The 26,258-nt window shown below is 27.1% G+C and overlaps 1 protein-coding gene across 1 annotated transcript in view; it reads right to left on the bottom strand.

The window, feature by feature from the left end:
* LOC139424997 (Proctolin) overlaps nt 1-25,979 on the bottom strand; it is a 92,678-nt gene extending 66,699 nt beyond the window's left edge. Inside the window, exon 1 of the mRNA XM_071177544.1 lies at nt 25,844-25,979. Coding sequence (XP_071033645.1) covers nt 25,844-25,850 — 7 coding nt within the window. The 5' untranslated portion in view covers nt 25,851-25,979. The remainder of the gene's footprint in view (nt 1-25,843) is intronic.
* Nucleotides 25,980-26,258: the final 279 nt, after the last annotated feature.

Consider the following 26,258-nt stretch of genomic DNA (forward strand, 5'->3'; position numbering starts at 1 on the left):
TTCAAACCAGTAATGCCGTTGAAATTATTATTTTTTTCCATAAAAATTAGCTAAAGATTTGATATTATAAAAATTAATTTACTTGTTTGTTTTGCTAAAATTTTTGTTGTGATACTTTTTCATGTTTCCTTATTTGACCTTTTCCGCATTTGGTGCAGAGTTTTACATGGTTGCTGGAAGAGGTTTTAATGGTCTTATCAAAAAGTCTTTTTCAACATAAAGTCTATGGTAAAAATTCCATGTCTCCCAAAAGTGGTCTTAAATATAGGAGGTCGCTACATAGCGGTGGTCTTTCACGAAGGTTTCACTGTATATGTATTTTTGCTATGAAAAACATATTTTTGAACACTAGAAAGTCAAATTTTGCAAGTGCAAATAATAATGTGAATTTACTTAAAACTAAAGCTCCTTTTAAAAGCTCGTGTAAAATTCAAAGGTTCGTAACAAAATAAGAATAAAAAGTTAATCCTACCTAGTTTTCAAGTTAATCAACCATTGTGTTTTCGATTATTTGTCAACTGAGCTTAACTGTTTGGCGACAACTTTTAAACACTTTTTAAAAACAGTTTTTTTTTATTGTTTTTAAATTGAGAGTTAAATACAAATATATAGATGCTAATCGACTAATAATACTATTGATGAATGGACTACAGTTAACAATTAAACTGTTATCATTAAATGTTAAAAATTTATTTTTTCTTTATTTCTCATGAATTTTTCAGTTTACTGCCTTGTCGTAGAATAGGGTTACTGTACTAGAATTTTTATGTAACATTTTAATTCAGATGACATGTTTCTGAATTTAACAATACAGGGGCTCACTGCTCTAATTTATGGTAAATCTCAATCATAAATGGAATCGAAATTTTACAATTTTTTTTATTTTAAATTGACCAAAAATTTACTTTTTTCCAGTTTCAGGTTTTTCTTGTCTCACTAAAGAACCATTTAACATGGAATTTTTATCAAACATATTTGTCATACCTTTCCATTATTTTGTATTAATTCAAATCAATATAAGTGAAATAAAGCATGGAACACTGGTGCAACACCTTTAAAAGTTAAATTTTCCAAGCATGATTCCCTTCTAAACAATAATTTTTCATATTTACACTTATTTGCAGCTATTTAGATCTAAAAGAAACACTTATTCATCATTGATATTTTCTAAATTTACAAATTAATTATTAATGAATTTTTGAATATGAATGAAAAAAAATTAAACTACTTTTTTTGGAATTCATATTTCAGAACAAATATAATTCCGATAATCTAAAGACGACAATTTAGCAACTATTAGACTATTATTAATAATAAAAAATACAAAAATATTTTTTGGCTTGTAACTCGCTCTTCCAGAAAAAAAATATATATAAAAGGAACCCCAGTGTCTCATCTACGTCAAAAGTTTAAACATTAATGAGATTTATAAAATATTAGAATCTGAATTAAAAAATAACTGTAAAGAGAAATTTTTAAGAAGTTTTATAAAATAATTTTTTTCAATGAGACAAAATTTCTCATTGATAAAAAATTTGACCAATTAAACAAACAAAAGCACAATTTTGTTAAATTTGTTATAGCATGATTTCATCATATCTAAGACAGACTTTAAAAAATGCACAACATTCTTTTCAAATAAATATGTCATCATAAAATGTTGTATGCAATCTGATTTCTAGGGTTTGTAGAATAATGCTTACAAACAGGATATGAAAATATTGGATTTTTTTAAACACTCAGAACCGCTTTGTGAAAAACCAATACGAAAGACATATACTTCGGTACAATTTTCCGATAATTTCCTCTCTCTATGCAAGCTTCGATTCGCATAATGCTCTTCCTTTTAGTTATACCGCTTTTACTTGAAAAGATTTAGTGTATTGTTATTCAAATCCTAGCCATGAGAAACATTTAAAATATATATTTCATTTTAACCTATTGAGAGCATTATGCCTTTGGATTCCATTATGCTAATCAACTTAAACTATTTAGGTGCTTTGTTCATATAAATACTAATTGTATATATTAGGCTGTGATCTGAAATAAATATAGGTATTCCTAGCTCATCATTATGCAATAAAAAATAAACTATTATTTTGTAATCAAACGCGCGAAATTAAATATTAGGAGAAGAGTCTATTTTCAAAATTCAGATTCATAATTTTCATCTGAATAAATGGTATTTTACGAGATAAATTGATAATTTCTTATGTTTTTCGAATGCAATATCTTGTTTCGAATGAGAGTCAACTGTTTTTGGTTTCTCTTCTATGGAATTTCTGACGAATTCACTCAAGTAGATATCACAAAATTTATAAGGAAACTATTTTTTGGTCACTTTCCAGTAGCATGTATTGCAAATTCTCAGAAAACTCTAAGCTCAAATCACTAATTGACACAATCCAAGATCTTTAAATGCATATAAATTCGTAAAGTACTACATACTGATAAAAAAAATTATAACAAAGTATGTATGCGTGTAATAAAGTGCTCCGCTGATAATAAAGTGTTCCGAGATACAAGAAAACAGAACTTAATAGTTACGCGAGGAGAAAACAACCAAAATAAATCTACTAATGAATAGAAGGGGGCAGAAATTATTAAAACCTGTTTAATTGCCAATGGAATTGCAAATAGAGGTACTTAAAGGTACTAACTGAAAAACCCTGCAACACACCAAACATTGAAACTGGCTTTGTTGTCTTTTATGATGTTTATCTCAGCAGATTTTGACAGCGTTTCTATTTCTTCCTTACTAATACTATTCAAAGAACAAGGGTAGAAGAACGATTTATTTCCATGAAAGATTATTCTGATTCTAAGAATTCTTTGATTCTCAGAAGATGATTCTAAGAAACCTGGCCTCTAAAGTCTAATTTACAGCTCTGATTGAATTTTCCTTTTTGTCAATTATTTGAAATGCAGATAATTGTAGCGTTTATCATATAGTAGACCTTTTATTTATATAGGAAATACATCATTAATATAGAACAAGTGCACTTTGTTATGGATACTCCACAGCAAGTTTTATTTATTATTGTTCGTAATATACATAAATGCTTAAATTACTTTAACATCCATAATACTTAAATAACATAAACTTCTCTCAATTATTATAAATGCAGATATTTACATCCTTTATCATATAGGAGACCTTTTTATGAACAAGTGTACTTTATTATGCTTTTAAGGATCTTATACAGCAAATTTCAACTATTATTGTTCGTAAAAAAATATAAAAGCCTTAATAATCAAAACAAACAAAATTGAAAATAACTTAAATAACTTTGTTTCACTCAGTAAATGAAGTTTCATCTTTCTTAGTTATTCCTCCTCACCTTTATGTGAAAGAGAAGATAGTTTGTGCCATACTTTCTAACAAATGACTTTGTGCGATCCATATATCACGTGATCTTGTCCAGAGACTAGAGTTTTATGAAAAATTACTGAATGAAGAAGCATTTTCAAGTTATTTTTAGTGTTTTGGTTTCAAAATAGTTTAAATATAACTTAATACTTAGATGTAATGCAAATAATTTCACATGCGCCACTGTAATATTTTTTTTTCGTGTTATATTTGAGAAAATATCTTAATAATATATTTCATTTACATTTTAATCTGCGAGTTTTTAGTTTAATATTCTTGTTTAATTAACTCACTTATGCAAAACCTTCATATTTTATTCAAGCAATTAAAACAATAATTTTATGTATGTAAAAAGAAACATTTTCAGTCTAAATCCGAGGATATTTGTGTTCTATTTTCTCGCAAGCAATGGTCTTATTTATATATCAAGAGCAAAGAAAATTTAATATTTGACTTAGTATTTTAAGAACTGTATATAAATATATCAACATTCATTTTTTCACTCTTCTTTAAAAAAGGATAGTTTTCTAAACATACCAAATGTAATAAAAAAAAAAGAGTTGAAAGAAAATAGACCATAATATTTATTATGTAGATTGATACTTAATAAAAAATTTATTATCTGATATATTATTCAGTTACAGTATAAGCTTATTTTTATTTGCACAAGGTAAGTTTAAAGAAAAAATAAGATGTATAATGCATGCTCAAAAAATAACTCACTAAATTTACTCAGTTTTTTCACCAGTTAAAATATTTTATTATATTTATATGCAAAACAATTATGCAGTCATAGAACAAACCTTTTAAGAATAGATTTTAATTTAAAAAAAAAACAGTTTTAAATATTTTTCGTAATGTTAAGCATTAACAAAAAATTTAGAATTAGCTTTTCTTAAAATATGCAAAGAAGCTATTTTTTTCCGGAATAAGTTTCTTTTTCCGCAAAACAAAATTAAACTATTGATGAATCTATAAATATTTTTAACTATTATGAATCTATATTTTTAACTATTGATGAATCTATATATATTTTTAACTATTATGAATCTATATTTTTAATTATTATGAATCTATATTTTTAACTATTGATGAATCTATAAATATTTTTAATTAATCATATAACTCAAATGTAACTCAAAATCATGCTTTATTTAATATTTAACTTTAACCTTACGTTTCTCCGTAAATAAAAATTCTTAGTATAACTTCTGAAAACAATTCAGACAACGCATATGCTAACGAATATCAACTACATTATTTAAATGACGTTTCCGACAAACTATGAAAAATATATGAAGAAGTACTTTCATCACGATATTACTTTTTTATAACTCATACAAACACAATTTATTTGTGTCAAACTGCAGCGTTCGAAATGTTGTTGCCATAACCTTTTCTAACATCGTTTATTGAATAAATTGCATTGCTTACAAAATAAATGAATTCCCTATCACACTAACGATAGATGTAAAGATATGGAAAGATGTAGTAAAAAGAAACTGTAATACGCGTTGCATACTATATGAGGATTCAAAGATATTACCAAATACTCTAATGCACTATATGTAATAATACTCTTAATTATTTATATGTATACAATTAGGATTCATTTTACATTTTCAGGAATTGAGCAAAATGTTTGCCAACTCTAAAGTAACTTTTTTGAAAACAAAATGAAATTTCGTAATTTATTTAGAGTTGAATAAAGAATGGCCTGAGTAAGCTTTTACTCGCTAAGTACATATTTTATTACCGATATAGAATAATATTTAGCATTATATTTTATTGGGTTAAAGCTGTGTGCACTGTAAAATAATTCCGGTGAAAATTACTTTTCACAGTAAAATCCATTTTTATCAGAACATGTTTTGGAGCAAAAAATCTGATGCACCATAATTTTTACAGTAATAATTACCGTAAAATTATTGATTCACTTTAAGTAAATAAATATCACTGTAAAAAGTACGGTACAATATTTAGTGGTCAAAATGGTTTTTACATTAAAATGGATTTTACACATCCAAAGCGCGGTATTTTATACCGTAATTTGATTTGGAATTTTTTTCAGAGTGTATAATTGAATGCTTTGATTTGAATTATCAATCGAATGCTGATAACAACATTAAATATTTGAAGTTTCAAAATTTAATTAAATACCAATTCTTATCTAAACCAAGTAATAAGTTAAGATAAGATTAAATTTAATGGTATGGTTAATATAATTTAACTTCAAATTCAATATCATTTCATTCAAATCAAATTAATTTTAAATTTGGTATCAGTCAAATTAATAGCTAATTAAAAGTATTTTTAAAATATAAATAATTGTAATTTTTGGTTTTTACGAAAAAGAATTGATGACTGCGTTTAAATATTTTACTCGTCAAAACAGTACTTTACTAACAATAATAATTCAAATTATTTTTTTAAAATAAAAATGACATAAATACTAACGTTTAGTTAACATTCTCATACTGGATTAAAAACTTCATTTGCTTAGATATACAGATGGAAAATAACAGTTGACATGTTTCAAGCGCCCAAAAATAGGGGCCCATTTTCAAGACGCTAATTTTTTGCCCTTTTAGATCATCAATTCTTTGTTTCAAAACTAAATAAAATCAAATATTCTATTTTTTTATATTTTGTCTCCTAAGTTTTTAATAATGATAAAACTCAACGATAAAATACTATAATCTAAAATATTACTTTAAAGAAGTTATAAAATTGATTAATGTGTATATTTAATCGTATAAAAAACTGAAGATGCAAACCGCTGGAGGTATAATAATTAGTAATAAGTTTCTGGGTTACTATTTCTGATTTATTTTTAGCTCTAAGCTTAAACTCGCTATCTAATACTGTTTTCATACTTGTACTCATTACAATATGAGATGCTAAATACTATTTAATTTGTAAATTCATAAAAATTTAGCTGAAAACTTTTTTAAAAAAACTTGAAAATAGCACTCAAAATATGGTAACCTTTACTCTTTATTTATATAACGATATTGATTTTCTGAAATCAATTTATAGCTCAAGATATTTTAAAATTAATGAATTACAAAAAAACCAATGGTGTAATAATGCGTAAACTAAAATACAATTATGAAACTTATTAAAATAGCAAGCCTTTTCACACATCGTTTCGTAACCATAATTTAAGCGGAGATATACATAGGAAGTTTTCAAGATTCCATTCCCGATTCGTGCCTTTCTATTGTTTACATTTAGCTAACCACCCCTTACACTTAATTGACTTTGGTTTTACACAGAAACAAGAAGCTATTATAAAAAAAATTATTTTCTTTGTAAAAAAAATTAATAAGTTTTGAATTAAAAAACACCATGTTTTATAGTAACAAATATAAACGTATGTAAAATTTTAACTGGAAGGTAATGTTCGGAACATATTATTCTTATATTTATTTACTGTCTGTCATTATTTATCAGACTGCTTTCTTTTGTGTATCTCTTTCTCACTGTTCGAAATTTTTCGAAAAAATGGTTAAATAACAATATCTCTAATTACTATTTTGCTACATTTAAACAAATCAGTTAAATAGCTATAAATAAGATGGTGTTCAAACTGTTCAATTGTGAAAAAAACCGTTTATTAATTGCTTTCACCTAATAGAGTTAAACAACCACACCGTTAGAAATTTCTCTGAAAAAATGGTTAAAAAACAATTTATTGAATGGTTATTTTACCAAATTTAATCAAAACAGTCAAATAATCATAAATAAAATGGTAATCAAACTGTTAAGTTTGAGAAAAACTGTTTATTAACTGCTTTCACCTAATACGGTTAAACAACCGGAATTTTATCGCACCAACTGGAACCATTTAATGAAGTTACTTAGTTCTTTGCAATTGCGTACATATCATAGCCGAGCGGGCTTATCTGTCAATCTCATGACTGGCAGAACTGGAGTTGTAGTCCTAGTGTTGACACCACAATATTTCCTCCATTCCCTTCAACACATGAAGAATTTCCAGTGTCCGGCACTCTCCAATGTCCATTACCACACGAAAGGTCAAGCTCTTATGTCCAGTTAAATGATAATTTTTTTTCACGTTTTTGAAAAATGCTAGTTGTAAATGGTTAAAAAACCGTATAGTTTCGTATTTATGGTTTTATAACCATACTTTTTGTAAATGATTTCAAAACCATAAAGGAAAAAAAATTTCGGTTAATGGGATGAACCGACAGCTGTCAGTTATTTTACCACAATTTTAGAATAAAAATTTTAACAGTGCAGAATGTCTTTTCTTTTGTTTATATAAACTAAACATTCACCTTTGTCATCGGTTTTTAAATTCTTGAAACATATTTTAATGTTATTTAGTTTTTGACTTCTTAATTGTTTTATTATGTGCTGAATACTTATTTTTATTGATTTATAAAATTCGAATTCTTAATTATTGTAGATTATTATGTGCTCCTTACATTCTAATTAGAATGTCATTATCCTATTACCTTGTTTAATTTATATTTATCTTCTTTTCAATATTTCGTCTCCTTTCCACAAATAACGCATTCAACTTTAACATCATTTGTCAAACTCTCATGAATAATTACATATAAAGATATTATTTTTCTTTTTTCAAAAATGTAAAAATTATTAACACTAGAGATTATCGGCTTCATATTCGACGTGAGTTTTAAGCTCTCCCCATCAAATATTCTAATCTCTTTTGTCAACGAATTTTAAAATACACGAGGAATTTGAATATGCGGAATGTTTACTCTCTGTACAAAATGCGGACATATTCGAAAGAAATGTTTGCAATTTGCATGAAATAGTTCCTTTTTTTATTCTTTCTCTAGCTTAAGAAAGATTTCCACATTACATTAATATTTTATTTCAACAATTGTGATTTATGATTCATATTATTCGAGACTTATATTTAAATCACTGGATCACTTATTTATATAGTGCAGTTTTCGTCGAACGAAGTCTTTATTTTTTTTTAAATATAAAATAATTCAAATATGTTTTTCAAAAATGAATATTTTATTATATATTTTGCAAAATGACTATTCATATGTGCAAAACACTGTTGTTTTTAATATGGATTACAAATATAAAGTGAATAAGTTAAATAACAGTTTAAAAAGTTTATGTCATAATAGCATTTAAAATTGTATTCTTATACTGAATTAAAAGGTATAGTCAAGACTACCAAAATATGGAAAAATTTACCGTGTTTACGTAATATGTTTATGTAATATGTTATGTAATATGTTACCGTGTAATATGTTTATGGAAATACCAAAAAGTTAAGTAATTTTTAACCGATTTTTGATATCCATGTAGGCAAAATTAACAGTAAAATATGATTTTATAATTAGAGATAAAATTTGTTAAATGTGGTAAAATTTCTTAATTTTATCATGACACCTTAGTGCACGATGCGATTTATTCGTTTAAATTTACCTTTCAGTTCTGTATTTTTTACTACATGTGTAGTAATAAGAACGATAATTTTGAAAAACAGAGTTAAACCGTTATCGTGTGAACGGAAAAACTACCAAATGAATAGTATTAAAAACATATATTTTGTTTTATTACCAGAATTATGCTGTTCTTGTTTACCAAAAATGTCTTTACCATACAGTACATTAATTTTACCAGAATGTTTTTCTCCTTATAAGAATAAACCTAAATCTTAAAGGTTGTTTTTATAATTTGCAATCAATAATTTTTTATAAATCGGGCATTCAATGAAATTAAATTTAACGTAACGTAAATTAAAGCTAAATGTAAAATTTAACGTTGAAAAATTATTTTGAAGTATTTTTTGGTTTGATATTTAATCATACTTATCATCAAATATTAAGGTTTTGCAGCGAAATATCCTGTTTGGCAAATTCGAAATTTATTTGTGCCAAATTTAATCATAACAAAACATAAAGAAGAAAATGTGTTAATTATTCAAAGCGAAGAAAATTCTAGAGTTAAAAAAATCAGGTAACTGCTATTTATCATTAAAAACAGTTATGCTATAAAAATATCAATGTAAGTTTTTTTTATATAAATAAAAACCAGTAACCAGTTGTTTAGCATCATGATTTCTTATCAAATTAATAGAGAAAAACTTCTGAAATATAATGAAAATAAAACAGAAACTTCAAGTACAAAGAGCATTTTAATCGTTTAATTTCAGAGAAATAATTGTATTTCCTTATTACGAAACACATCATTTCATTTTAACTATATAATTTACGTGAGAGCATATTCAACATTCTTTTGGGAAAACTTTTAAGAATCGATTGCAAACAGACTAAAGAGACAGTTCGAAAGATAATTTTCCTACTTCATTATCTAAATCTTGAATTTAAAAATATCATAAAAGATACCATGATTGTCATTTTATGTCATTCGAAAGATATCTTAGATTTCAAAAATTACTATTTTCTCAATCTTTGATAAATCGGATGACAAATCCAATGGACATGCTGAAAAGTTATACTTTTGAAAAACTTAAGAAAATGGCATATCATTTTAAATCACGTTTAATTACGTTATCTTTAAATATTTGTTGTTTTAAACATTTGTTTGAAACGGATTTTATAATTTCATTTCAACTAAAAAAATGTACAGCGCGCAAAATAGAAAACGGAACAACCTGAATAATTTTTGATTTAATGATCGAATTTTTACACAATAGGACACAATGGTTCACGGGGTGAACTCAAATTTTAAGTCGATATTTAAAGTTACGAAATCAAACACAAAAACGTACTTTCTCTGATTACATTCCTTCTTTTGACAGATTTCGTTCGACTGATGAGCGAGCAAAGCAGGCACGGGTAGTTCAAGAAGTGATCCAAAAGTTGCGCAAAAGATTGCAAAACATCAAGCGTGCAGTGCTAGTTCTTCAATTCTAAGTTGTCTTTCAAGAGGAAAGAGTTTTTGCCTTTCCTTTGCGGGTTTGAAAGATAGGAAGTGCATCATATACCAGTCACTTATGTTTGTTTGTGTGCGATTGCCCGATATGCACTTGCTCTGTAGTGTTCATTGCTCTGCTGTGTTTTTAGGCTTAACGGTTATTGCTTGGTATCTCCTTCACCGACATTTTTCTAATATAAATTGTGTAAAATTCGTTGCTACTTACGGATAAAAAAATATCCCAGCCACTGAGGAAGAACCAGGGTGGCACAAGAGATAGAGCTTTCGCCTTCCAATGAGGTGAACCAGTTTCGAATCCCAGTGATGGCTGGTCGATATGAATTTCGCACATTTCTCGCACCGACGGCAGTGCAGACGTAAAATATCCTCAGTGGTAAACGGATTATAGGTTAGGGTCTTATTACAGTCAGGCTCACCATGGGAGGTTTTCGTGGCTTTCGTCTCCATGTAATGCGGATACGGGTTGGTTCCATCAAAAAGTCTTCCAGAAAGGCCAAATTTCTCTCAGTACTTGATCCAGAAGTTACCTTGTCTTTTGGATTGGGTTCAAATTACAAGGTTATGGAGTCGAACATTGGTAGTCGTAAACTCAAAAGTGGGTCGGCTGTCCAACTGCAGTTATAAAAACTACTGATGAAAAATGGTTGAACATAATATAAAATGTAAACTTATTCAAAGTGTATCGAACTCGACGAGTCGAAATGCTTCTAAATACGTTTTGTTTTTAGTAAGGTAAAATATTCTTCCTTCCTCTACTTGAAATGAAAGGCAACAATTCATTCTCCATAGGAAGGCCTTTTGAAATTGAAGGACTAGCACTGCACACCTGTTGTTTTGTTATCTTGTTTCTAGGATGGGTGAGTAACAATTCAATGTTTATTTGGTTTGAAATATTGTTTGGCGTACTACATTTCTTAAACATTTAAACTATTAAAACTTTTTCAATTGTATGCTCTATTTTTTTTAAAAAAAAAACAATTTTATTCAATTTTTTTTAAATACTTAATTTTTTTTTCTACATTTATTTTGCTTCTTAACTGAAAAAATGAATAATAAAACTAAAAATATTTTCATTATTTTGTTTGAATTGTTCTAGCTTTTTTGAAGCATTAATTTTTTTCCCGTTATCGAGGTTGTTCTTTATTGACGCAAATTAAAAATACAAAAATTTTAATCTCTGTATTTTACTTACAGCTACTGTTATAAGAGCAAATTGATTGATTGTGGTTGAAATTTCGAGACAACCTATTTGAAGCACTGTATTTAGTAAAGTTAGAACTCATTTTGTATTATTTACTAAGTTTTTATTTGTTTTGTAATCTGAAATATGTTTCAGTGGTATACTGAATTCATTACGTTTTGTTACATTTTTGAAATTAAATATGTCTAGATTAATAGCCTGTTCAAATTCATTTTAATAGAAATGGAATACTTAATAGAAAGGAAAAACATCAAAAAGAACTGCAAATAAATTCAACAAACAAGAGAACTGCAAATAAATTTATAAGTAACTTTATTCATTTGGTCTGAATCAATTTGACTTTTTCTGAAACAATAATATGCTTGTTGTTATTAAACTTGTCCTTTACCAAAACAAAATAATAATGCAAAACCTTTACTTCCTGTATTTTCTTCATATCTTCAATTATACAGCTAATTGGTTATATTGTGATGGGATTTTCATGTTTGCGTTAAGACAACACGACGCCATCTCATTTTTATTGTCGCAGGGAAAATTAGATCCTTCCACAAAATCGACTTTCTATGCTAGAGGATAATTGGAGATTTTATACAGCATCTAGTGGTCTCTTATGTCTACAGTTTCCCTACAAATAGTTTTTTCTTCTTTTTTTTAACTTAGAATAAATGGTTGCATTACAAGAATGTAAATAAAGAAATCTTGAACGATGCAATCGAATAATGATGATTTTATTTCATACATACATTGCTTTTATAAGTCATGCCGAAACAGAAACAATATTCTGTATCGGAACTGTGTCATTTATATGAAATTGTATACGTTATAGAATTTAGTTGAAAAAAGAATTTAATCAAAACTCTACTCAATGTTTATAGAATGATTATTTATTTTAGATTTAGTTTTTTTTAAAAAATTCTTTTAAAGTAATGGCATCGTTTATTGGTGAATTTTTAATACAATCGAACAACGATGATTTTATTTCAGAAATACAGCACTATTATAAGCAATGTTGAAACAATATTCTATATCCGAATTGTGTCATTTATATACAATTTTGTACTTCATGGAGTTTAGCTTAAGAAATAAATTAACGCAAAACTCTACTCAATATTTATAAAATGATTATTTATTTCAGATTTAGTTTTTGTTAAATGTTGTTGAACATTGATGATATATCATTTAAGGGTGAATATATAATACAATCGAATAATGATGATTTAGTTTTTGTTAAATGGATTATTCTCACGAAATACGACAATTCACTGTCCCTTGCTCCAATATTTAATACTATAATACTAAAAGGATTTTTTTTAAATTAATAAATAGCATTGCTGTTAGCATTTTAAAATGACTTTGCACTGGTATTGACTGTTTTGTATAGTTGAAAAATTTTACTGAACTTCAAAATTTCATGTTTCTGGCGTGTCCCAAACAATGTTTCCAGTAATAACTAGCTTCAAAACTTCCTATAAATTTTCCAATATCCAATTTTTTTATCTCAACCGGTGTAAGCATTTCTAGAATATACGCAGGGGGTATTATTTACAAAAATTTCGTTTAAAAAAATTTTTTCTGTCAATAATTTGCTTGTCCCAAGAAAATCTGTCATTTTCCTGGCCACTTTTATTTAGTGGTTTATAACCAAATTAGATAGAGCCAGCAATCAATATCTGATGTTAATATATTGATTAGATACCCTCCCATAAGAACATGTCTTAGTGCAATGAATAAGGAAGCAATTTTCTGGTTCAAAATCTATTTCAAAAAATTTTTAGGGTGAGTAGGTTTTTGTGTTGTCATTTTCCTGTATTCTTGAAATCATTAACATAAACTACATAGATTTATCTGAGTTATTTTAAGAAATCCTGTTGTTTTCTGCAGAATATAAGCGTCTTAGGCCAAAATATTAAATTATAGTAAAGTTATATGCTATAAAATGGCGAATTTGTCATTATCCTGCCTGTCATTTTCCTGGCTTATGAATTCCAGGACATTGAAGTGTTACCAGAAATTTTTTCTAACTGCTAATACTGTAAGGAGGAAAAGCAAACATTAACCTAATACCAGGTTTATGTATGATTGTAATANTTTCTGTCAATAATTTGTTTGTCCCAAGAAAATCTGTCATTTTCCTGGCTACTTTTATTTAGTGGTTTATAGCCCAAATAGATAGAGCCAGCAATCAATATCTTATGTTAATAGATTGATTAGATACCCTCCTATATGAAAATGTCTTGTTGCATGAATAAAGAACCAATTTTCTGGTTCAAAATCTATTTCAAAAATTTTTTCAAGATTAGTAGGCTTTTGTGTTGTCATTTTCCTGGGTTTTTGAAATCATTAATAACATAAGCTACATAGATTTATCTGAGTTATTTTAAGAAATCCTGTTGTTTTCTGCAGAATGTAAGCGTCTTAGGCCAAAATATTAAATTATAGTAAAGTTATATGCTATAAAATGGCGAATTTGTCATTATCCTGGCTGTCAGTTTCCTGGCTTATGATTTCCAGGACATTGAAATGTTACCAGAAATTTTTTAACTGCTAATACTGTAGGGAGGAAAAGCAAATATTTACCTAATACCAGGTTTATGTATGATTGTAATATGGTTGGATGTAATCAAAGTTATTTATTTAACGATTGATTGTTGTACACAATTTTATTCTGTACATATCAGCGACAACAAAAAATTTGATTCTTTCTACAGTGGTCAAAAATAATTAATTTAAGCAATTTATGGTCCATCTAGCAAAAAGGCCTAAGCTGAGTTACTTACTATTAACTTAAAATGACTGTTTTTTAAACTTCTAAGCTAATATGTCATTTTCCTGTCATTCAAGATTTGATGAATTTCTATTTTGTTTTTTTTTTCTCGAGGAAATGTCGATAAACTACACTGTTGTCTGTAAGATATTAATCAATGTAACTAAAGAAGTACGCAAGGAAAATTTTAGATTATTTCGAAAACTTTAAATTTGAAGAAGTTATTTGGTCAGAAATGTCATGTTTAAAAAGAATCACCCAAATGCTGTTAAAAATTATGAAATAGTAAACATTAGATGTTTTTTGGCACTTCAGAAACTAGAAAAATAAGTAACGAATCTAAATAAAGCGCATAAGATATATTTAAGTTTTTTTATCGTACATTTTACAAATTAAACAATTTCGCTGTTAAATATATTACTTGATATACGAATTAATTTCTCTTCATCGTTTATCTTAGTACCAGAAAAATTTTATCTTAACAATCCAATTTCTGTTCGCATGCATGCAATTTTGATTTAATACATTTATTATTAAAATATTTCTAACGCTCTTTAAATATAATTTCTGAATATATCGACTATTAAGCATTCAAAAATTATTATTGATTATAAATTAAACGTCAATGGAAAAATTATAGTTTTGAACAAGATTTTCTAGAACCTAAAATAAATAATTCTATCTGAAAAGTCTAAAATTTATATGCAACTACATTTTTTATTCTTCGCTATAACTTTACGCTAACACGAAGCAAATAGAATAAAATTAGATAATCCAATGCATATATAATTATATCACTTATTTTATTTAAAAGTAGTGAACTCCTTGTGTTAATAAATAGCTTTATTAAAGAAAATATTAGCTTCCATGAAATTGATTACTTTGTAAGCTTTAGTCTTTGTAATAGTTTATTCCAACAGTGCATTATTTTAGAAATAATCAGTTGAATTCATTGAAATGCATTATATGCTTTATTAACAATTACAAATTATGTAAAAAGTTTTTATTTTCCAATCAAGCTAAATGTATTATCTTTGAACAACCATTATTTTGATAGCTGTGCTAATGTTTAATGCGTCGCGAAAATTGTAGCGTTTTTTAATTAATTATGCATTATAAACTGTATAAGAGAATCATAAAATGGCATCATATAAATTTTTAGAGCTATATTGAAAGATATTAATGTTTAAAATTACATCAAACAAAGCCCTTTATCCCAATTCATGTTCGGTAAAATTTTCAAGCTATTTAATTTTTTAAACTTTTTTTTAAAAAGAATATTAAATATTTATGAAAGTAATACTGAAAAATCTAAAATTGTGCTTCGTCCCTGGTGATTATTATATTATTCATAATATTTGAAACACATGCTTCAAATAATTTTTAATTCATAATGTTTTTAATAAAATTTGTAAGTTAAGTATAAGCAAACGAAGAAAACATTATAAGGAAATCAATAATTATTTTTAACACATTTGTTACCAGAAAATGTTATATTTTATTCTAAACGCTCTTTGAATTTGTATTATATTCATTTTATCATAGAAAAAAAATATTTCGGATTTGTAATGACTATTCAAGGCAATGAAAATATATGGTTATATCTTTAAAGTACTCAATGGTTTAAACTAGTTAAAACGTAAATTACATATAAAATATTTTGGATCAGAATCTCATTTCAAATTTCAATACCTAATCATTTCCATTCCATTTAAATCTCTAAGAGTCGAAAGTTCGAATCGAAGTAATCATCTTTTGGCCAGCTGATATACTCCTATATAATATTTCAAATCATTCATTCGCTTTAACAGGAAATTTGTTGAGTGCAAAAACAAACTGATGCAATTGATCATCTTCAAATTTTAATGGAACTATCTTACCCATTTAAACTCATTTCATTGGAGTATTAAGCTATTGGTTATGAAATACAATAAAAATGAAAATAATAAATGAGAAAGGCGTACCATTTATACAATTTGGTAAACTTTAATTATACAACGAGGTTTTACAAAGGAAACCATGCCAAATTTATAGATATATACCATTTTCCATCATGATTTTATTCTTAAATTACAATGGGCTTTAAATTACACCTTCTAGTTCATTCCACGGAATCTTTATTTTTTTCTAAGCCGTGGCAGAAAGAAAACAAAGCCTGACTTTCTCTCATCCTTTAGAGATCATGTACCAAATCACTCTATAAAACGCCTCTGAAATTATTTTTTTTTAATCAAAAACCTGTGGGCCGGGAGAGCCTGGTCGGTAGGGCGCTGGGCCCATGTCTGAGAGTTCGTGATTTCGAACCTAGCCGGCCGAAGACTCCCCGTGTAGTAAAGTGACTGATGCACGTTAAATCTGTCGAGTCTCAAAAATCTGGATAGGAGATCGATCGTTCTCTGATTCAGGTCAAAATTACGATCTGTGGATGAGGGTGTGACGTATGGTGTGGCAGAATTTGAATTCTTGGCCATAGATGGCGCCACTGTTAAACAAGAACAGTCGCGCCCCCTCTGTCTAAAACTGCCATACGTCAACAACAAACATCAAAAGCCTGTTATTATGGCAGTTTGTAGGTCCTACGTAGTAAATGTTATTAAAATTGGAGTCTTTAAGAAATAAGTTTTATTGTCAAAGTATGCTACGCCTATTTAAGTAAAATAAAATGTCCATAATTTAAAATTTTTTGAATTTATCTTCCTCTCCGATTTACTCGCCAAGACTCCGTGGCTGCTTGTCACACATAATTTTTTTTCCCTTAAAAGTCGATAAAAAAGATAATTTTGGTTATAAGCATATAATTATTATAATTTTATGCAAGCGTAGTTTGTTAATATGAATGAAATTAACGGATACCTAGATTAAAAAATAATTTGCAATACTTGAAAAGTATTTTAATTCAGGAATACAGAATGCGCAATTCTGCATTCGGTTATATACTTATTCCATTCCTGTCTTAATAAATGAGAAGTAATTTTACTTATTAACAGTTAATAAAGATCGTTTTAAATCATATAATAGTTGAAATTAGAAACGAATTGCATGTCTCGTAAGCCTTTCATACTTTTAAAAATTTCGATGCTGAGATTTAAATCTGGCAATATCTCTAATTTTTTATTACATTTATTCCTGTTTTGTTACTTCTGAAATCGGCTCCAGCTTAAACTTGTGAAGATCGTGATAGAAAATTATTTTTCTACAGAAAATGGATAAATAGTCACCGTTTAAAGAACAAAAGAGAATAATATCTAGAAAAATGCACATAAAATTATTTTAACTTCGAAATGATTGGAATTTCGATTTAAAAAAAATAAAAATGAAAAATAAAAAGTAGCGTTAAGTTCATAAATAAAAATAGTCTTTTTATCACGTCAAACTTCGATTCTGCAGTGGAATGTTTGCAGCTTGCAGAGCGGCCCGCATGATTCTCGAACAAATTATAAAATATTTGATTTTTTACTCCATTGTATTCTTTGCACATTTTTCTGCAAGTCTTTGTAGGTTCTAAATTATTTTTGAGAAGGAAAACAATATGTAAAGTTTAATTTTTAAAACAATGGCATAGGTTATGATTTTTGAATACATACAGATCACATCTAATCCAAAAATAAATTGTCTCAGTAAGATGTCTTACATTGTTTTGCCTGTGTGAGACTGAATTTAATAATAATTTGTCTACGTGAGACTATATCTTACAATACTTTGTCCGTGAGAGATAATGTCCTACATTATTTTGTCAACGTCAGATTCAATCCAATAATTATTTGTTTCTGGAAAGTGGGAAATTGCGTCTGGCAATACGTTGTCTTCATAAGATGGCGCGGGATAAAATATTGAAATATATAAATTTAGAAATATCCACTAGTTTTTATTCAACTTATAAAAAATCACTTAATTTGTAATGTAATATTTTATATTTAAATAAAAATAACATTTATGCTTTCTAACTTCATTTAGTTTCTAGTTGGAAAGTCGAAGTAGGAGTTTCGGAGGCAGTTTGTTTAAAATTTTTGAATTTTTATTTAATTTAAAATTTTTAATCCTAAAATATAAACCAGATTCAATCTGAATTTTTAACAGTAAGATTTTGTAAACTAGGCTGGTCCACTACTTTGGCGTTAAGCCTGTAATATTAAACTAAGAGAAAAAAAATGTAATTTCAAAACTACCAGCAGATGATAATATTTTCTACGGGAGCACCAAAAAGCTCGGTATTTTTTACCGAGCGGTTTTGTATTGATTTTGGTAAAATCAGCAAAAATATAGCCTTATAATATGCGATAAAATTCGGTAAACGCATTAAAATTTGGGTAATTTTATCATTATACCTTAGAGCAGTGTTTCCCGAACTGTGGTACGCGTACCCCCAGGGGTACGGGAGCAGTCTGGTGGGGGTACGCGTTCTTATGCGAAATATCTTGAAAATTTCAAAATTTCACAAAACAAATTTCACGAGATTTCAAAAACGAAAATTTAAAAATTTTTTATTTAAAAACAAAGCTAGCTATGAAAATTTACAATTACGTATTTTTCTATTGGCTATTTTTTGCAGACTTAAGAGTTAATAATTAGTGGTGTCAGCAGCTAGTTGTGATTTTTAAATTTGGTGCAATTTTTTTATTGAAAAATAAACTTTTTTATTAGTGGTACACAGCGTTACGAGCAATTTAGAAAGGGTACATAGAAGTCATAAATTTGGGAAACACTGCCTTAGAGTAACACTGCCTTTAGCTTCCTTTTAGTTTCGTATTTTTATTAAATGTCTGGTAATAAGAAGTATAATTTTGAAAAGAAAAATTCTTGGTAAACCTTTACCACATGGTAAAAAATTTCCAAATTAATGGTTTAAAACAGCATATTTTATTTATCGATATTAAAATTATGCTTTGTTTTTTTTTATCTGAAATCTAATTACTATACAGTTCATAAATTTTAACAGATTTCTTTTCTCCAGGCGGGTACGTGAAAAGGTTTCATTAGCTATACCGTGCAACTCGCAATCTATTTCAAGGAGAACTTTCTAAATATAATGATCTTAAATTACTATATAAATAAGCTATCTATTTCAATTTATCTATTTCGAGGAGAACTTTCTAAAACACTCTTAATTTACAATACAAATAAGCTATCTATTTCAACTTGCAACGCTATTTCAAGAAAAACTTTCTAAATAAACAGATCTTAATTTACTATATAAATAAGCTATCTATTTCAACTTACGATCTATTTCAAGAAAAACTTTCTAAATAAACAGATCTTAATTTACTATATAAATAAGTTATCTATTTAAACTTACAATCTATTTCAAGGAGAACTTTCTAAATACACTCTTAATTCACGATACAAATAAGCTATCTATTTCAACTTTCAAGAAAAAATTTCTAAATAAACAGATTTCAATTTACTATATAAATAAGCTATCTGTTTCAACTTACAATCAATTTCAAGTAGAACTTTCTAAATAAACAGATCTCAATTTATTATATAAATAAGCTATCTATTTAAACTTACAATCTTTTTCAAGGAGAACTTTCTAAATACATTCTTAATTTACAATACAAATAAGCCATGTATTTCAACTTGCAACGCTATTTCAAGAAAAAATTTCTAAATAAACAGATCTTAATTTACTATATAAATAAGCTATCTATTTCAACTTACCATCTATTTCTAAGGAGAACTTTCTAAATAAACCGATCTCAATTTACTATATAAATATGCTATCTATTTCAACTTACAATCTATTTCAACTTACAATCTATTTCAAGAAAAATTTTCTAAGTACAATCTTAATTTACAATACAAATAAGCTATCTATTTCAACTTGCAAAGATATTTCAAGAAAAATTTTCTAAATAAGCAGATCTTAATTTACTATAAATATAAACTATCTATTTCAACTTACAATCTATTTCTAGGAGAACTCTAAATATGAAGATCTTAATTTACAATGAAAATAAGCTATTTATTTCAACTCACAATCTACTTCAAGGAGAACTTTCTAAATACAAAAATTCTCATTTACTATATAAATAATCTACCTATTTAAACTCGTAATATATTTCAAAGAGAACTTTCTGAATATAAAGATCCTAATTTACTATATAAATAAGCTCGAAACATATTTCAGTTTCATAAATGTTAATTCTACAAAAAAATTCTAAAAAAAGTTGAAAAAGTTATCTTTGAAACTTATTTGTATAATACACATATTATGTTATCCAATCACTTTTTAATAAGCACTGTTTTTATCTGAAAAAAATTGAAAGCTCTCAAATCTATTCTATTTCGAAATAATTTCGTTCCATTTCTTTTCTATTTTCATTGACAACTCCCTCAAACAAATTATGGCAGTACATATCCTTATGCAGACAAATTATCGTTTCTTTGAATATTACGCAGACAAAATATTATCTCTCATAATCTAACATCTATAAATAATTATTGGATTGAGTTTCGGTTTTTAACAAATAAGATTTGCATTTGATTATCGAAATATAATCAAATATGTAAGCTTTCCCAACATTTCTAAACATTTTTAATACAGTGTGGTAATTTGCATGTTCTCATACATTTCCTACAGTATATTTTCATTGCTAAAATTTTTATCAACCTAGCCTTAGAGAATGTATTTAGTTGAGTGTCTAGTATGAAATTTTTTTTCCCGGATTGTTATAAATATGTAAGCTTTCCCAACATTTCTAAACATTTTTAATTCAGTGTGGTAATTTACATGTTCTCATACATTTCCTACAGTGTATTTTCATCACTAAGATTTTTATCTACCTAACCTTCGAGAATGCATTAAGTTGAGTGTCTGGTTTGAAATTTTTTCCCCCGGACTGTTATACAATTATTTTAAAACTTATGGGGCATCATCTCGTCTACGAACTGGTTGAACGTTTTCTTCCAACAAATGTTTAAAATGTTTTATTAAGTTTTTGCACCTTTTAGTTTTAAAAATTTTGTTTCTTTTACATTGAATTATATCGAAACTTTTCTCTTCTACACTTCGTGTGAAGTTAATAAAATTTCAGTACTCCATTACATATTAAAATATTCTAAGAGCATTTCTTAAATTTCATCTATTCTGTAATTCTGTGGGGGATTTCTTTAAATAATACTGTTTTTCGCACATAAGAATTTTACGTACATAAAAATGCCAAACATTTTAAATGAGTTTTGATAGGATATTATGGTAATTTTAGGTGAGTAAGAGTTTTGATGATGGTTTCGCTTTTGAAGATAAAATTTTTTGAAGATAGATTTTTTTCGAATTAGAAATTTATGCATATTTTAAAATTTTTCTTCTTGCTTTGGAACTTGAATTTGTTTGTTTTTAATACTGTATTAATAAACATGAAATATTATATGCATAATAAATTTATCTTCACCAAAATTAAGAAAGAATCTATTACAATATAATTGAAGAAAATAATCTCACGTAGACAAAACTTTGCAGCATATAATCTCATATAGATAAATAATTGTTGGTTTGAGTCTCATGTAGAGAAATACTATAAGATATAATCTTCCTCAGACAAATTATTGCAGTACATATCCTTATGCAGACAAATTATCGTTTCATTGAATCTTACTCCAACAAAATATTATCGGTCATAATCTAGCATACATGAATAATTGTTCTTTTGTGTCTCGCGTAGACAAATACTAAGACACAAACTCCTACATACAAATTATTGCTGTACGTGCATATTGTTTCATTGAATATTACATAGACGAAATATTATCAGACATAATCTAACGCAGATAAATAATTGCTGGTTTGAGTCTCACATAAACAAATACTATAAGATATAATCTTTCGCAGACAAATTATTGAACTGCGTAACCTTATGCAAACAAATTATTGTTTCATTGAATCTTACGCCGACAAAATATTATCGCTCATAATCTAGTATGCATAAAGAATTGTTTTATTGTGTCTCACGTAGACAAATACTAAGACATAAAATTATTGTTTCATAGACAAAATATTAGACATAATCTAACACATATGAATAATTGTTGGAGTGAATCTCCCGTAAACATCTTCCTCTAAGATATCTCCTGTAGACAAATTGCTTCTGTATTGAATTTCATGTTGAGAAATTATTGTTGGATTAAGCTACACGCAGACAAAATATTCAAAGGCATAATATCTAAATATGTTAAAGATTAAATGTCAAGGAATATACAAAACATTGAAATGCCAAACAAATCAATTTTTAAATCAAATCTCCATCAGTTTCAAAATGTGGTCATTTTACAAAATGTGGTAGTATATAATCTTTTGCTGACAAATTAACGTTGGATTAATACTCACGCAGACAAAATACTATAAGACACAATCTCATGCAAACAATAAGTAGTCGGATTGCATCTCACACAGACAAGTTAAGGTTGCAGTGTATCTCATTTAGATAAAATGTGTGTCAGAGAGAAAAGTGTAGGGAAAAAAGATTCTTACCCCAATAAAATATCAGAGGAGCCGATTTTCATGCGAGTAAAATATTGCGAGCAGTAAGACTTAGGCAAAGTTTCAAAAAGCTAGTTCTCATGAAGATAAATATTGTGACCGGAGATAAAAAGTTCAAGTAAATTTTCCGTAGTATATGGTAATAACATTTATGGTTAAAAAAGCATATTTCTGATTAGTAAAACTAAAATATATGGTATTTAAACCATTGATTTGGTAATTTTTCCGTTCAAATGGTAACGGTTTATCGGAAAATCCGGTTATTAAAATTATAGTTCTTATTACTGCACATTTAATAAAAAGTATTATATTGAAAAGTAAATTTAGCCGAATAAATGATTTTTATACCACACTCTAAAGCATTATGATAAAATTGCCAAATTTTACCATATTTACCAAATTATATCATATATTATAAAATCATATTTTATTGTTAATTTTACCAATACCATTGCCAAAGCACTTCGGTCAAAATTACCAAGACTTTTTTGGTGTTTCCATGGAGTCAGAAAGCTGTCAATTTTACTATATTCTTTTAGTTTTGACGCTACTTTTTTTCTTCAATGTGAGATAAAACATTTTATGAGAATGTTTCATGATCAAAATAATAATAAAATAATAATAGTGTATATTAACTTCATGATTCTTTAGATGCAGTGAACAAGAACACGGATTAATTGCTAAGGGAATAATCCGCCCTCAGATGATCAGGGAATACTGCATTCAAAATACCGGTTTATGAAATATTTCTCCGTTGTTTAATCCAATGGATCTAAAACCTCAACTAAAAAAAAATCCGTAAATGCTACGCTTTTTACATAAATTATTTGACTTTTTTCCAAAAAAAATTACTAAGTTTTGTACTCATTGTATTTTAATTTACTCATTGTATTTTAATTTTTTGTTTTTAATTGTTATTTTATTAAAAACAGTAAATAATATAACATTAAATCAACACAAATAAGTTTTTTAAATTAATTTTTACAAAAAAGTAAAAGTCAACAATAAATAACGTTGAATCTTTTTATTCAATTAAGATTATGTTTCATATAGTACTTAAAAAAATATGGACGCAAAATTTATTAGTTTTGAACCAGTTTCTAAGTATCATATCACAATCGTGGTTACCGTATAGTAACATTGCTTTGAAATCCTCCAAAAATAACTTATAATGTCTAAGCAGTATCTACAATTAGAAATATGGATTGCCCTGCAATTTAATTAAAAAGTAGTTTTAGAATACTTTACAAAATCTGCATAAGGCGCTGAAAGAACATATTTTAACTTCTTACTAACAGTTTCAATGCACTGTAAAAAATTCCACTTCAAATTACGATAAAAAAATACAGGCACTCAGGATGCCAGTGCATTTTACAATAAAATCCACTTTTACTGTTAAGTTTCACGAAGCAAATAATCTGATACACCGTAATTTTTACAGTAGTATTTACTATAAAATCTCTGTGATAGTGTAATCATATAAATATTACAGCAAAAATTTCAGTATAAATTTTGACGGTAAAAATTAATTTTACAAATGACATACCCATTGTGTCGGTACTTTTTACAGTAAATTGATATGGAATTTTTTATACTGAGGATCAAAAATATATATGTTATTTTAACTTGAAGTTAAACATTTATTTTATTTTTTTTGCGATATTAGATATATAAGAAATATTTAAATGTTTAAGGCTACTTTATAAATGTTTTAAAAACGATTATTTAATCATTAGATGTAAACGCCAATACAAATTTACTTTTGACATTTAGCAATGTTTTCAGAAAATAATTCATAAATAAGTTATATTCTTGCATCTTGCTGGTATTAACGAATGGTGAGTGATCATATATTAGTTTTCATTTGTATTTGAATTCTAATGCATTCAAATCATAAACCTTCGTGATATATTTCAAATATATCAATTTAAATGTAACAACATATCACATGTTTTATTCAATATGGGCTGTATTTCGAACTCATTTTTATGAATAACATTCAAATTATAAATAATTTACAGTTATGTAACCGTACGTTTGAACAACATTGATGCAAATATTTTCAGACAACAAACATTTTGAGGAAACAAAATTTCCTTCAATAACGAATATATGAATTTAAAAATCGTGATGCAACACTGTCGGAGCGGGGGGAATTAAATATCACAAATTCAAATGTAATTCTAACATTAAAGAAACTTAAATTAAAATTTGAAACAGTTTGCTAATTAAGAAACATAAACTAATTTTCTTATAAAATTTATTTTATCGATTTGAAAGCTATTTACAAAATGATACATTTACACTAAGGAAAAAAAATCATCAAAACTACCAGAGTATAATAAATTTCAATGTGTTTCTGGCTCAATAGGAACACCTAAAAGCTCGGTAATTTTTACAGAAGCGCTTTGGTAATGATTTTGGTAAAATTAACAATAAATTATGGTGTTATAATGTGCGACGGAATTTGCTAACTGTAAAAAAAATTTTAATTTTATCATATCTTAGATTATGGCATAAAAGCCATTATTTCGATTAAATTTACTTTTCACTTTTGTCTTTTGTACTAAATGTAAGGAAATAAGAATTATAATTTTAAAAACCGGAATTTCCGGTAAACCGTTACCATATGCAAAGAAAAATTACCAAATGAAAGGTTAAAGTTTTATTTACCAGAATTATGCTGTTGTTTTTTTTATTACCAGAAATGGCATTACCATGAAGTACGGTAATTTATCCACAATTTTGTCTCCGTCACTTAAACACATGCAAAATTTACTTCCATTATCTAATGTTCATAACAAACGAACATATGAGAAACTTAACATACAAAGATATGAATGGCGATAGATACTCTTTTTATAAATTTCTTTTCTTAACTTTTATAGTTATGATATTACATGATAAAGTCTTTCAATCGAACTTTTCAGAAACTTTTCAAAAATATTTTTCACATACTTCTTTTTCCAACTTTTTTTAAAAGATATATTTTTATTTTAAAACAAAATTTCGTTTGCTTTTAGTAAACATTTTCAACTTTGTCTAAGTTTAATATTTAAAATTAGGGGAAAAAATGACATAAGAGAAGAATTGGAAAAAACAAAGACTCACCTGACATTGTTTTACTGGTGATAAACGTTTCGGAATAGATGGAAACTGTATATTTCTCAGCCAGAGGGGGTGAAAACTGAAAACAGGAAAAGCCGGGCTTCTGTTTTCGTATTGGTAGCTTGCGGCTCGATTCTTTGTGAACTATGTTCGAAGATTTCTAGGAATATATAGCGGTTAAATTCGTCGCCCCCATTGCGCATTCGCTGAAAATGCCATCTAAAGAGAGGCCACACGACCCTTACAGACCACGCCTCACTAAAGTTTAATTTTATTTCTTATATTTATTATCCCACGCACATTTAAGCGTCCTCCCCAATATTCCTAGTTGAGTATTCGAAAAATGAGATGAGTTGAATTTAAAGGATAATAATTAGATTTCGTGTTCAGTAATTTCCCTGAATAACATTTTTTTGGA

The sequence above is a fragment of the Parasteatoda tepidariorum genome, chromosome 2 (assembly GCF_043381705.1).
Source record: "Parasteatoda tepidariorum isolate YZ-2023 chromosome 2, CAS_Ptep_4.0, whole genome shotgun sequence".
NCBI classification, from domain to species: domain Eukaryota; kingdom Metazoa; phylum Arthropoda; class Arachnida; order Araneae; family Theridiidae; genus Parasteatoda; species Parasteatoda tepidariorum.